The sequence below is a fragment of the Papaver somniferum genome, chromosome 4, assembly GCF_003573695.1.
Source record: "Papaver somniferum cultivar HN1 chromosome 4, ASM357369v1, whole genome shotgun sequence".
NCBI classification, from domain to species: Eukaryota; Viridiplantae; Streptophyta; class Magnoliopsida; order Ranunculales; family Papaveraceae; genus Papaver; species Papaver somniferum.
Genome location: NC_039361.1, coordinates 27,024,474 through 27,037,240, shown reverse-complemented (window position 1 = coordinate 27,037,240; position 12,767 = coordinate 27,024,474). Strand labels below are relative to the sequence as shown.

The window sequence follows — 12,767 nt, the reverse complement described above, 5'->3', positions numbered from 1 at the left end:
TCATATAGCCGAGATGATCTCCTTCTAAACGATGCATCTTCGAACACCAACGATGATCTTCCACCATCAACGAACAAGGCGATCTTCTCTTCACTAAAATTCCACCCCAAGAGGTGGGATAGAATCCCTAAAGACTTTAGAGAACTACATTGTGTATTCTCTAACTCTCTAGAAAACCACTGAATTCCATGTCTAAACACATAGCCTGGACCTCCTTATATAGGAGTCACAAACTTGATTCCCAAGTATTAATCTCCTTGGAAAAGGAAACTCTAAACAACTAGGAAACCTATTGTTATTTAGGTAACCTATCCAAATATGGAAATCAACCTAAACTAGGAAACCTTGTGTTTCTCTACACAAAGGATTTCTAGTATGTTCCAGAACTTTCCGGAACCTTCCAAAACACCGACAATTATCTAACATAACGATCCTGAACCAGACTCGACGAACCTGAAAAATGATGTAAAAGATCAATTTGACAATAAGTAAAGGGCAAATACGTAAAGTAAATTAGTCTTAACTAACATTAGATGGAAAAACTAACGTGAGGACACTTTAACAAATTTCAAAATATCGGGGGCAGTTTTTTTGTGTGTTCCTAATAGGGGTACTTTATCAAAATTCTCAATTACTTGCGGTGACTCTGATTATAAAAACAGTACCTCACAGCGATGATTTAGGAAATTTACAAACAAGATTTAGCACAGTGAGGTGTCTCTTTCTATCAAGTGAGCCGAGAGCATAATTCAAAAGCTTCAACTTAAACATGAAATTTCAATCAAATAGGAACCTGGAAGTAAAATGAATCTTGCCATTTCAGTCATACTTAACTGGTGAAAGTAAAGGCTTGTTTGAAAAGAAAGCTTCCAAATTGGATATTACCAATTCATGAAGAGCTGAATTTGATTCTTCAGTTTTCCAACCAATGTGTGCAGCCAATACAACATTGTCCAATTCAAAGAGTTCTTTCGGGACGTGAGGCTCCTTTTCAAATACGTCTAACCCGGCACCACCAATCTCTCCTTGCACCAAAAGCCGCACCATTTCCTTCTCGTCTACTAGGGGTCCTCTTCCAACATTTATGATGATTCCCTTCTTTCCCAATGCCAACATTACATCCTTATTAACAATATGAAAGGTCTCTTTGTTCAGATCACAAGTTAATGTCTGACTTAGTGCTAATCTAGTTCTAGCAAGTAGAAGCTGAAAACCTAAACAAAATATAAAAAAGAACAATGAAAATTCAAGAGAGAAAGAGAAAAAACCTTGGACCCCAGAGGGAACTCTTTGTTGATAGGCCACAATCCAGAACGAACGAATTGATTACCAGAAGAAATTCCTCTAAGAACATCAAGTAACAGACCAATAGCAAGATCAGCAACATCTTCTGAATAAACAGCGCCAGCATTTCCAATAACAATACCTCTTTTTCTACACTCAGCCAAATCAATATGGTCAAGCCCAACACAGTTAAGAACTATACAACCTAAAGAAGGTAAACAGTCTAGGATGTCTTTACTGAGTGCAAATTTAGCCCCACGAACTAAGGCTTTTACTGATTGACACTCTTTTATGAGAAATTCATTTACAGGTATTGAAAGATCAGTTCCTTTGAGAGTTCTGAATTTGTTTGAGAATTTTTCTTGAAATGAAGGATTGTAAGGGAAAGGTCTTAATAAGAACTAATGGAAGTTGTTCTGCTTCTGTTGCCATTGATGAATGGGTTAACTGCAGAATCTTTTTTTTTTCCTTTGCAACAGCAGTAATGAGAATCTGAGGTATTCCTAGTTCTCAATACTATGATTGAACAAATGCACCACAAAAGAGGGTTGACTAATTGTGATCTTGACACATTACTCACAAGGGTGTGTGATTTTGTCTACTTACTTCACATGTGGGTAAACAGAACCTCTGTTGCAATACCACATTCAGAATTCAGATAGTGTTCCATTTGAATGTTGACAGTTTGCACATTTACACATTTTTGGTAGCGAGTGTAAACAATATAAACCTCATTTTGACTAGGGAGTTTATTCCTACATTCACTACTGATATCAAGCATTCATTCTCAATGGGTTCGACCAACAAATTGAATGCTTCCACTTGGAATGAGTGCACTTTAGGGTGCACAATATCTGGGATTTACAAACCAAAGTTTTTGTTGCTGTAGCAAAAACTTCTATTCTTTCTTGGCGCTTGCTGCGCCTTCACGCCTTGGGTCTGTTGTTTGGCACGAAGCAAATGCATGAATCCGCAATAAAGAGAAATTGCAGTCTGTCTATGAGACTGGAAGCTTTTTCCTTTCCTTGCACTTCATCTGCAAACAACTTGGGATACAAGTATACAAGTGCTCACTCTGTCCATGATTTTATCTCCGGATTTGGCTGTAATCATCAATAGCTCAATGCTGTTATTGGTTTCTTAGAACTTTAAGGCTAGTTTAAGAATAAAAACTGTTTTCGTCTCAATCTCTTGCAGTGACAGCTTGAGAAAAGACTAAAAAAAAAACGGTATCTGGCAGTGATATTCAGGTAATTTACAAACAAGATTTAGCACAGTGAGGTGTTTCTTTTATGTCTAGTGAGCCAAGAACACGGTTTAAATGCTGCAACTTAAACATGAAATTCAATAAAATCGAAACCTGGAAGTAAAATGCATCTGCCATTTCAGTCGTACTTGACTAAAGACAGTAAGGGTTTGTATGAGAAGAAAGCTTCCAAATTGGATATTACCAGTTCATGAAGATCTGAATATGATTCCACAGTTTCCACAGCATTGTGAGGAGTCAATACAACGTTACCCATTTCAATGAGTTCTTCGGGAACATGAGGCTCATTCTCGAATACGTCCAACCCAGCACCACCAAGCTCGCCTTGCACTAAACACCCACCATTTCCTTTTCGTCAACTAGAGCTCCTCTTCCCACATTTATGATGATTCCTTTCTTTCCCAATGCCGACATTACATCCTTATTAATGATATGAAAGGTTTGTTTATTCAGTTCACAAGTTAAGATGAGAACATCGTTGCAGGATGCAAGATCAACAACATTAGAATGGTAAGAGAATGGAACTGATGGCTTCTTATTCCTTGAGGTGTATGAGATAATGCAGTTGAACGCCACAAGTCTCTTGGCTACCTCGGACCCAATACTTCCCAACCCAACAATTCCAATTCGCTTGCCGCTTAGCTGCAAGGATCAAAATGTTGTTATTGATACATGGTCCATGAGTACACCTATGTTGAATCTATCAGAAACAGTAAAAATTCAGAAAAGGTCAACATCAATGCTTCTTCGAGATATAGGTTCATGTAGACCTGGGACTGAGTGCCAGGCCTTTTTCCATTCCAGGGCAATGAACTAGTGTATTGATGCACTTGACTGATTCAAAATCCTTACTCTGCATACATCTGTTATCCATACTCATCAGTGCATATCATCCGCAGACTGAAAAGGCGAAATCAGTTCTCGCAATGGTCTATAACCATTGTTTATGCATTTTGAGGTGGGTATTTCATAAATTCCGCTACAAGCTCAGTTGTGGCCTAATAGATTTAAACATACAGAACAGAAAACCAAAGACAGTTCTCAATCAACTGATATATCTACACTTTTACCAGCATTTCTAACACAAAAATAGATGTTTTGTTGTCAGATTTTCCTAGGTAATAATTTGTCCTTACAAGCTAATGCTTGATGGCCTAGAGGTAATCCAGTTCTAGTAAGTAGAAAATGATTCCTATAACAAGATACTAATAAGAACATTTAACCTAAAACAAAGAAAATTCAAGAGATAAAAGAGAGAAAACCTTAGACCCCAGAGGAAACTCTGTGTTGATAGACCATAACCCAGAACGAACGAACCGGTGACCAGAAGAGATTTTTCTAAGAACATCAATTAAAAGACCAATAGCAAAATCAGCAACATCTTCTGAATAAACAGTACCAGCATTTCCAATAACAATACCTCTTTTTTTACACTCACCCAAATCAATATTATCAAGACCAACACAAGTAAGAACCATACAACCTAAAGAAGGTAAACAATCTAGGAATTCTTTAGTGACTGCAAATTTAGCCCCACAAACCAAGGCTTTCACAGATTGACAATCTTTTTTGAGAAATTCATTTACAGGTATTGAGAGATCAGTTCGTTTGAGAGTTCTGAATTGGTTTGAGAATTTTTCTTGAAATGAAGGGATGAATGGGACATTATTCAGAAGAAGAACTAATGGAAGTTTTTCTGCTTTTGTTGCCATTGAAGGTTCTTAATGAAACAGATGAGACAATTGATTCAGAATTGGGTTCACTGCAGAATCTTTTTTTAGCAACATGTGGTTAAACAGAACCGCGTTCAGATAGTGTTGACAGTTTGTTTGCACATTTAGAAATTTCTGACTAGTTTTTATTGACTAATTTCTGACTAGTTTTTTCACTCTCAATGGGTTCGACCAACAAATTTAATGCTTCCACTTGGAATGAGTGCAGAGATGATTCAGGTAATTTACAACCAAGATTTAGCACAATGAGGTGTTTCTTTTATGTCTGGTGAGCCAAGAACACAGTTTAAGTTCTGCAACTTAAACATGAAAAATATCGGAACCTGGGAGTAAAATGGATCTTCCATTTTCAGTTATACTTGACTAAAGACAGTAAGGGTTTGTTTGAGAAGAAAGCTTCCAGATTGGATATTATCAGCTCATGCAGAGCCGAATATGATTCTACAGTTACCACAGCTACATGTGGAGCCAATACAACGTTGTCCATTTCAAGGAGTTCTTCCGGAACGTAAGGCTCTTTTTCAAATACGTCTAGCCCAGCACCACCAATCTCTCCTTGCAGTAAACACCTCACCATTTCCTTCTCGTCAACTAAGGCTCCTCTTCCCACATTTATGATGATTCCTTTGTTTCCCAATGCTGACATTACATCCTTGTTAATGATATGAAAGGTCTCTTTGTTCAGACTACAAGTTAAGATGAGAATATCGTTATGTGATGCAAGATAAATAACATTGGAATAGTATGAGAATGGAGCTGATGGCTTCTTAGTCCTTGAGGTGTATGAAATAACGCAGCTAAACGCCTCAAGTCTCTTGGCTACTTCGGACCCCAATACTTCCCAACCCAAGAATTCCTACTCGCTTGCCGCTCAACTGCAAGGATCAAAATGTTATTTTTGGTGCGCATATGTATCATACACACTTCCTTACAAGTACCTTACAAAGAGAAAAACTGAAGTAAAGTCAGCACCAGTGCTGGCTCGAAATACAGGGATACAGGTACCCATAGAATTGAGTGATAGGCCCTACGCATTCTGGACTCCCAGACATTTGAAATGGACTAGTCTACACATATCTATGCTCACATCTAAATGCTACAGGCAGACTGGTATAACAGGAAAGAATCAATGCATGTCATCTAATATTTTCCAGCACTCCTGTAGGAGTCAAGTCAGTCAAATCCACCAGAACCCTTTTCCAAACTCATTGTGGATAAATCTTCCAGGTCCTGAACTTTTGGATTCTAAATAGGATTGATTGCACATCCAACCATGTGACAAATGAGTTATAAAGACCTAAAACATGCAATGAACCTTACACTCCTACCACAAGACGGTTCGTTGAGCAGTCCTATCTGCCAATTTCAGTTCCATAAGTTTTAAGACGATCTTCGAAATCATTTGGCTAAGATTCACAATCCCTACTTGAAACCATACAATTTTAGGCTTAAAGAAAGCTGGATGATAATTTGAGCAGTCCTATCTGCCAATTTCAGTTCCATAAGTTTTAAGACGATCTTCGAAATCATTTGGCTAAGATTCACAATCCCTACTTGAAACCATACAATTTTAGTCTTAAAGAAAGCTGGATGATAATTTTAGTCCAATCCTTTGGCTATTATGTAAGCCATTCCATCGTACCAAAGACGATTCTTAGACAACTGATACTTCCACTAGTACAAAAACAGATTGTTGTTGTCAGATTTCCCTAGGTACTAATTCTTCTTTTCAAGCTAATATTTGATGACCTAGACCTATAATCCAGTTCTAGAAAGTAGAAATTGAAACCTAAAACAAGATACTAAATAAAATATTTACCTAAAACAAGAAAAATTCAATAGAGAAAGAGAGCAAACCTTAGACCCCAGAGGAAACTCTGTGTTGATAGACCATAACCCAGAACGAACGAACCGATGACCAGAAGAAATTCCTCTAAGAACATCAATTAAAAGACCAATAGCAAAATCAGCAACATCTTCTGAATAAACGGTGCCAGCATTTCCAACAACAATACCTCTTTTTCTACACTCATCCAAATCAATGTTATCAAGTCCAACACAAGTAAGAACTATACAACCTAAAGAAGGCAAACAGTCTAAGATATCTTTAGTGAGTTTAAATTTAGCCCCACAAACTAAGGCTTTCACAGACTGACACTCTTTTTTGAGAAATTCATTTACAGGTACTGAAAGGTCAGTTCCTTTGAGACTTCTGAATTTGTTTGAGAAATTTTCTTGAAATGAAGGGATGAACGGGAAAGGTTTTAGAATAAGAACTATTGGAAGTTCTTCTGGGTTTGTTGCCATTGATTCAGAATTGGGTTAGTTACAGAATCTTTCTAATTACAGATCTTCCTAGTTCTCAGTACTATGCCCCACACAAGAGGGTTAGTCAATTCAAATGTCGACACATTTCTTCCAAGGGTGTGATTTTATTTTATATACTTACTTCACATGTGGGTAAACAAAACCTCTGTTTGCATAATACATCTATCCAAGGAAATTTTGAAATTGTTCTCAACTCTTAAGGCATAAATAGGAATCCACATAGAGTGGGTCCCCATCATCTGTGCCAAAACAAAGGTGAGCCACCCGTGGCCAATAAGTGTGTTCTACTTTTTTTAGAAGGCTATTATTGGGGTGTCACCATCCAATAGAGGGGTTTCACTTGGATATTTAGTGATCAAAAATTTGGTTATGGGATACTTTTGATTCAATAGTAACTGTCCAAACTACCCTTCAATTAAAATTAAAACTTAAAAACAGAAACAAAACCTAATTTATATTCTTCATTCTTCACATTTCAATTGCTCTTCTTCTTCCTCTCCTCTTTTTCTTCATCCTTTTCATCGTAAATCCATTTGAATTCATTTCATCGAACAAACCCATGGTGTATGTAAGGTAATAATCGAACATACCCATCTTTGTTTACTTGTTTTTGTGCTTAAAATAGGTTAGATTGAATGAAATCGAAGTAAAATTAGGGTTTTAGTTATTTTTTGCTAGTGTTACGTCTGGGTACGTTACTAAATTTTTCAACCGTAATTTAGTTTTTGAAGAACTTACGTTTAGGTTTAGTTCAATTCAACCGTAAACTTTGATTTGCATGTTGTATTACGTCTAGGTTTAGTTGAATTCCAACCGTAATTTTCAATTTTACGTCTAGGTTTAGTTGAATTTCAACCGTAACTTTCAATTTTACGTCTAGGTTTAGTTTACTGAATTTTCCTTTCGTCAACCTAGCCGTAAATTTCAATTTTACGTCCAGGTTCCTTTTAATTCCAACCGTAGAAATTGACTTTACGTCCAGGTTTGGGTTGATTCCAACCGTGGAAATTGGTTTTACGTCCAGGTTTGGATTGATTCCAACTGTAGAAATTAATTATTATCTAATAAAATTGAATTAAATTAAAATTAACTAAAGGGTTGTTCGGTCATTACAAAATTATTTGAGATTAGGGGTTTTTGATATTACTTCTGGGTGACTCGTTTTTGTCCTATTAGGTGACGCCCCTCTAATAGAATGTGACGCCCCAATAATAGCCTTCTTTTTCTAACACTAAAAGTCTAAAGCCCACCATAAAAACATATGCATTATAAAATTTGAATGCATCGCCTTCAGTTTCGAACTCCATTCCGATAATCAAAATTTCTTTTTATCGTATTTTAGAATGCATCGTATCGATATTTCTAGTACTCATTAGCTCTTTAATACGTTCATCAATGTTTCTAACATTTTATGGCTCTTCAATACATTCATCACTTAAAGGAATGTTTAAATTTATACCTTGATCAAAATCCAATCTTCGACTAGCTTGACTTCCTTCGGTAAATTTCTCTACAGGGCATGAGTCCTACAATAATCATACATAAAAACATAAATTAAGATTTAACAATATATATATTGATTGGATGAATATACAATATGATTCAGATTCATATAAATCATACCTCCGGATCAGGCTCCATCAAGCTTCAAGAGCTGGTGATTAAATTTTTGATATTATATGTGTTTTTTTTGTGAGGATTATGAACGAAGTATATACTATCCGTATAATACCTCATCTTATCTAGGAAAGATAAAATTGATTTTCCATACAAAACCAATAATTCTAAGATTTTCCTAGGAAACCCTAAATTGAATCAGATCTTAATCATGTTCTTCCTCATCCTCCTAGACTAATTCTTCTATCCAACGGCCCTGTCATGATGTAGTCTGTAAATTTATTGGGTGTGACCTTAAATTGTTTTTGGTATTCTTTTATTTAACCATAATTCTTTGTGTTGTCGGTTGTTATTCAATTCATCCCTAATTCATATTTGTTTCTATCAATTGAGTTATTGATGTCAGATTTTGATTAGCTTTAATCCCCATTTCCCTGGTTGTGTGCACGTTTGGTCTCTGAGTTCTTGATGCTGATTGGTTCTCTTAAATTTGGTTTTCGTCTGCTCCTCCTTTGGACTTCAAAGCTCATGATGTTGTTTTCCCCTCTCCTCAAGTTTCTCTATTGCAGTTGGAACTCAAATCTATTTCCAAGGTATTACTAATCACCCAAAAGGATGATCTCAGCTTACTTTTTCAGAATCATATTTTATTCAAACTTGGAGAAGCAGGAACTTTAGGTGGCGATTCTACAAATTACAACTAAGTTCATATTTCACTTTCTGTTGTAACCCTTCAACTCATTTTTACAACTTCATGTTTTCTGCAAATCTTTTTCATTTATGTTTCCCCTAATTATTTATTCAAATGCAATTATACTTTATATTTTACTGATTCTTGTTTCTCAATCCGTCTATAAATACCACTCAATACCCTTTTGTTTTGAATTCACACATGTCCTTTTTATCTCTTTGTGTCTTTGCCTTGTTTTTTAAAGTTTTTTGTTTATGTTATTTTCATTCTTTGTTCTCTATGTCTAGTCTGCAATATAGAGATGTGTTCTTCAATAATATGTTTAGGTTTCAAGCTTGAAAAAGCGGGGGTTTAACAACCACACCCAATATTTCATTTAGGCAATCTGTATGGACTAACTCCAATATATTTCCAAGAGAATCAACTAGACAGTCAGACTCAATCAAGGAAAATACATCCAAGAGTTATAACTCTGTTTCTCAATGTAATCAACAAATCAAATAGATAGAAATCAGCGAGCCTGATTATTATGAGAAATAACTTGAACTGTACCAAAGAACAATGTTCAAGTGTCAATCAATTTATATCAACAACCAAAGGTTGGATTATCTAATTGATTGAACTATGCACAACCTGTGATATTTTAATTATATAGAAAATATAATGCGGAAAAGAAATAACACAGACACCAGAAATTTTGTTAACGAGGAAACCGAAAATGCAAAAAAAAACACCGGGACCTAGTGTAATGACCCGTCCCTCCATCGATATTGTCCCCACTTAGCAGAAACTTCAACGGGCATCGCTGCGGTAATCCAGCAGAAACTTCCCGGGAGGTCAGCCATCCCTGGATTACTCCCGCCCGAGAACACTTAACTGCAGAGTTTTCAGCCAACTATGGATCCAATTGTGCTGAAAAGGCCTCGGTGTTAGGAAATGACAAATCATTACTTATATTCCATTCGACCAACCACTGTCGAATATCGGGGTATTACAATACCACCACCTTAAATTGGAGCCGTCCTCGGCTCCGGAATATGTACAATCCCAGATATCCGATGTTCCCTGCCCCCCGTGAGAAGCACCTGGAACAACCCCGTCCAGCGTGCCTTCCCATCCTCGGCAGGTGATCCGTCGTCGGCTCTGATACCATTTGTAATGACCCGTACCTCCATCGATATTGTCCCCACTTAGCCACTGCGGATATCCGGCAGTGTGGGGTTTTCAACGGGCATCGCTGCGGTAATCCAACAGAAACTTCTCGGGAGGTCACCCATCCATGGATTACTCCCGCCCGAGCACGCTTAACTGCAGAATTTTCAGGCAACTCTGGAGTCAATTGTGCTGAAAAGGCCTCGGTGTTAGGAAATGACAAATCATTACTTATATTCCATTCGGCCAACCACTGCCGAATATCGGGGTATTACACCTAGTACAGTTTTGAACACCACACTGTATTAAGCCGCTACAGACTCTAGCCTACTACAAGTTAACTTCAGACTGAAATGTAGTGGAGCCCTAACCAATCCCACATTGATCAAGGAACAGTCGCGTTCCTTACGCCTCTGAATCCCAGCATGACTCTACGCACTTGATTCCTTTAGCTGATCTCACCCACAACTAAGAGTTGCTACGACCCAAAGTCGAAGACTTGATAAACAAATCTGTCTCACACAGAAAAGTCTATTGAATAGATAAATCTGTTTCGCACAGAAATACCTACGAGTTTTTATTCCGTCTTTTAATAAATCAAGGTGAACATGAACCAATTGATACACTAGACTTATATTCCTAGTAATATCAATCACCTCACAATAATCTTAACAGTATGGTGGTGAAACATGATATCGTGGAATCACAAATAATGAGACGAAGAGCTTTGTGATAACTTTTTATCTTACCTACCGGAGATTAAATCTCGAGCAAATCTTAGAAAAGATAGTACTCAATACGATAGAACAAAGTAAGATCAGAACATGCAACTGTAGAGAAAATAGTTGGGTCTGGCTTCAAAATCCCAATGAAGTCTTTAAGTCGTTAACCTATAATGGATTTAGAAAAACCTAGGTTAAAGGAGAATCGATTCTAATCGCAACTAGTATCACACAGGAGGTGTGGGGATTAGGTTTCCCAGTTGCTAGAGTTTTCCCTTATATAGTCTTCAAATTAGGGTTTGCAATCAATATTACCTTGGTAACAAAGCATTCAATATTCACTGTTAGATGAAAACCTGATTAGATTCAAGATAATATCTTTCAACCGTTAGATTGTCTTAGCTTGTTACACACAAATGAAATGTACCTTTTATATTTAGATATGGTTAACCGTACCTAAACGTGTACACTTAGTTGGCTCAACAATAGTTAACCGAAGTTAGCCATATGAACACTTTCATATCAATATTGTTCATCTTAATCACAACTAGTTCAAATGACTCAAATGAAACTAGTTATAGAGTTGTTCAATTATTTATATTCTTATAGAATTATACAAGACACATTGAAACAAAATAGGTATTGATTTACTCGAATCAATTCATAAACATTTTAGCCACGGTTTGCAAAGATTGCGTTCCTTATTATATAAATGTATTTGTTCATGAATAACCGATTTCATAACTTAACCCCTCAAGTATGCAAATGGGCACGCATACCTAGAGTTCCGGATTTGGTATGTTCGCCAGTATGCAAATGGGTACGCATACTGTCATTCACGACCAAACTTAATTAAAACCAGTACGCATACGGGTATGCATACTATAGTTCCCGGACTTCAACTGTTGAATCAGTACGCATACGGGTATGCATACTTAATTCCCGAACTTGGAATATATCTGCAACAGTTAGCATACAAGTACACATACTGTGTTATATCCAATCAATGGTTAATTGTTCTAAACTCCCATTTTAATCATTGAAACATTCTTGGAAGACGAGAATAGCCGTCTCACACAAACTATTAGCTTCAAAGCAATTTTCAAGTGATCAAATGATCAATACGAAACATTCTGAGTCTACATCAAACGACTGTCTCACACAAATCATATAAGATGTTACCAGGCGATTTTCACATGATCATCTTTTGACTTTCGTCAAGAATAAAAGATGAACTTGGTTAAAGTGAAAGCTTACCAACACATATTTCGAGAAATATGTATGCGAGTTAAACTCAGCTCGAAATATCAAATGTGTATAAAGTAAAGTCTATATATCAATACAACTTTTGTCTCAATAGGAGATAGAATAGAAATAGACTTCTGAGTAATAGATGAGTTCAAGTCTCCACATACCTTTTGTTGATGAAGTTCCACAAGCTCCCCTTAGTAGTTCTTCGTCTTCAATCAATGAACGTCGTGAAGTCTAAAGCTAAACTACACATTCTATCCTAATCCGAGACATATCTATAAGTAGACTAGAAATCAAGACTTATAGTTTTGACAACTAAATAGAAACGCTTGCGAGTTCGACAGAGCAGTGCTCTAACAAATCTAGGAATGGATACATTCCTGTTAGATAATGGGAAGATTGCTTAATGGGTAGTTTTTTAACCAAAATGAACAAAAACTCGTTTTTTTCTTAGAAATGCTTTAAGGTGTAGATGTGAGTTGTTTGGTGAACTCTCTGTTAGTAAGATGGGTAGAGATTTTTACCTCCTGAAATTTGAACTTCAACATGAAATGGTTTTAAGGGAAGGTACCAGAGTGATATATGGAGACATTTTATGATTCAACCGTGTAACTTTTCAGTCCTCCCTGATAACTTCTCACTCACCTGTGAGGACTTTGAGATAACCATCCATAACCTTTTTCCTGAGCATACAAGAATAGTAAATGTGATTGCAAATACCT

At 36.6% G+C, this 12,767-nt stretch overlaps 1 protein-coding gene and 2 pseudogenes across 1 annotated transcript; all 3 read right to left on the bottom strand.

Annotated features, from left to right (window-relative positions):
• Window positions 1–330: 330 nt before the first annotated feature.
• On the bottom strand, window positions 331–2,019 carry LOC113272229 (glyoxylate/hydroxypyruvate reductase HPR3-like). Its single transcript, XM_026522102.1, has 5 exons — window positions 2,015–2,019; window positions 1,891–1,914; window positions 1,269–1,674; window positions 835–1,122; window positions 331–453 (listed from the first exon to the last, which is right to left on the bottom strand). The coding sequence occupies exons 1-5, from the start codon at window positions 2,017–2,019 to the stop codon at window positions 331–333; spliced, it is 846 nt and encodes a 281-aa protein (XP_026377887.1).
• Window positions 2,020–2,421: 402 nt separating this feature from the next.
• On the bottom strand, window positions 2,422–4,300 carry LOC113275007 (annotated as a pseudogene).
• A 305-nt stretch (window positions 4,301–4,605) lies between these two features.
• Window positions 4,606–6,664, bottom strand: LOC113275008 (annotated as a pseudogene).
• Between the last annotated feature and the right edge of the window lie 6,103 nt (window positions 6,665–12,767).

What these genes read in the sequence shown, in the direction of transcription:
- LOC113272229 (XM_026522102.1), bottom strand. An exon ending in TCTGTTTACCCACATGTGAA is followed by an intron (nt 1,675 to 1,890) that starts GTAAGTAGACAA and finishes GTTCTTATTAAG; the next exon opens with ACCTTTCCCTTACAATCCTT. An exon ending in AGTTCCCTCTGGGGTCCAAG is followed by an intron (nt 1,123 to 1,268) that starts GTTTTTTCTCTT and finishes ATTGTTAATAAG; the next exon opens with GATGTAATGTTGGCATTGGG.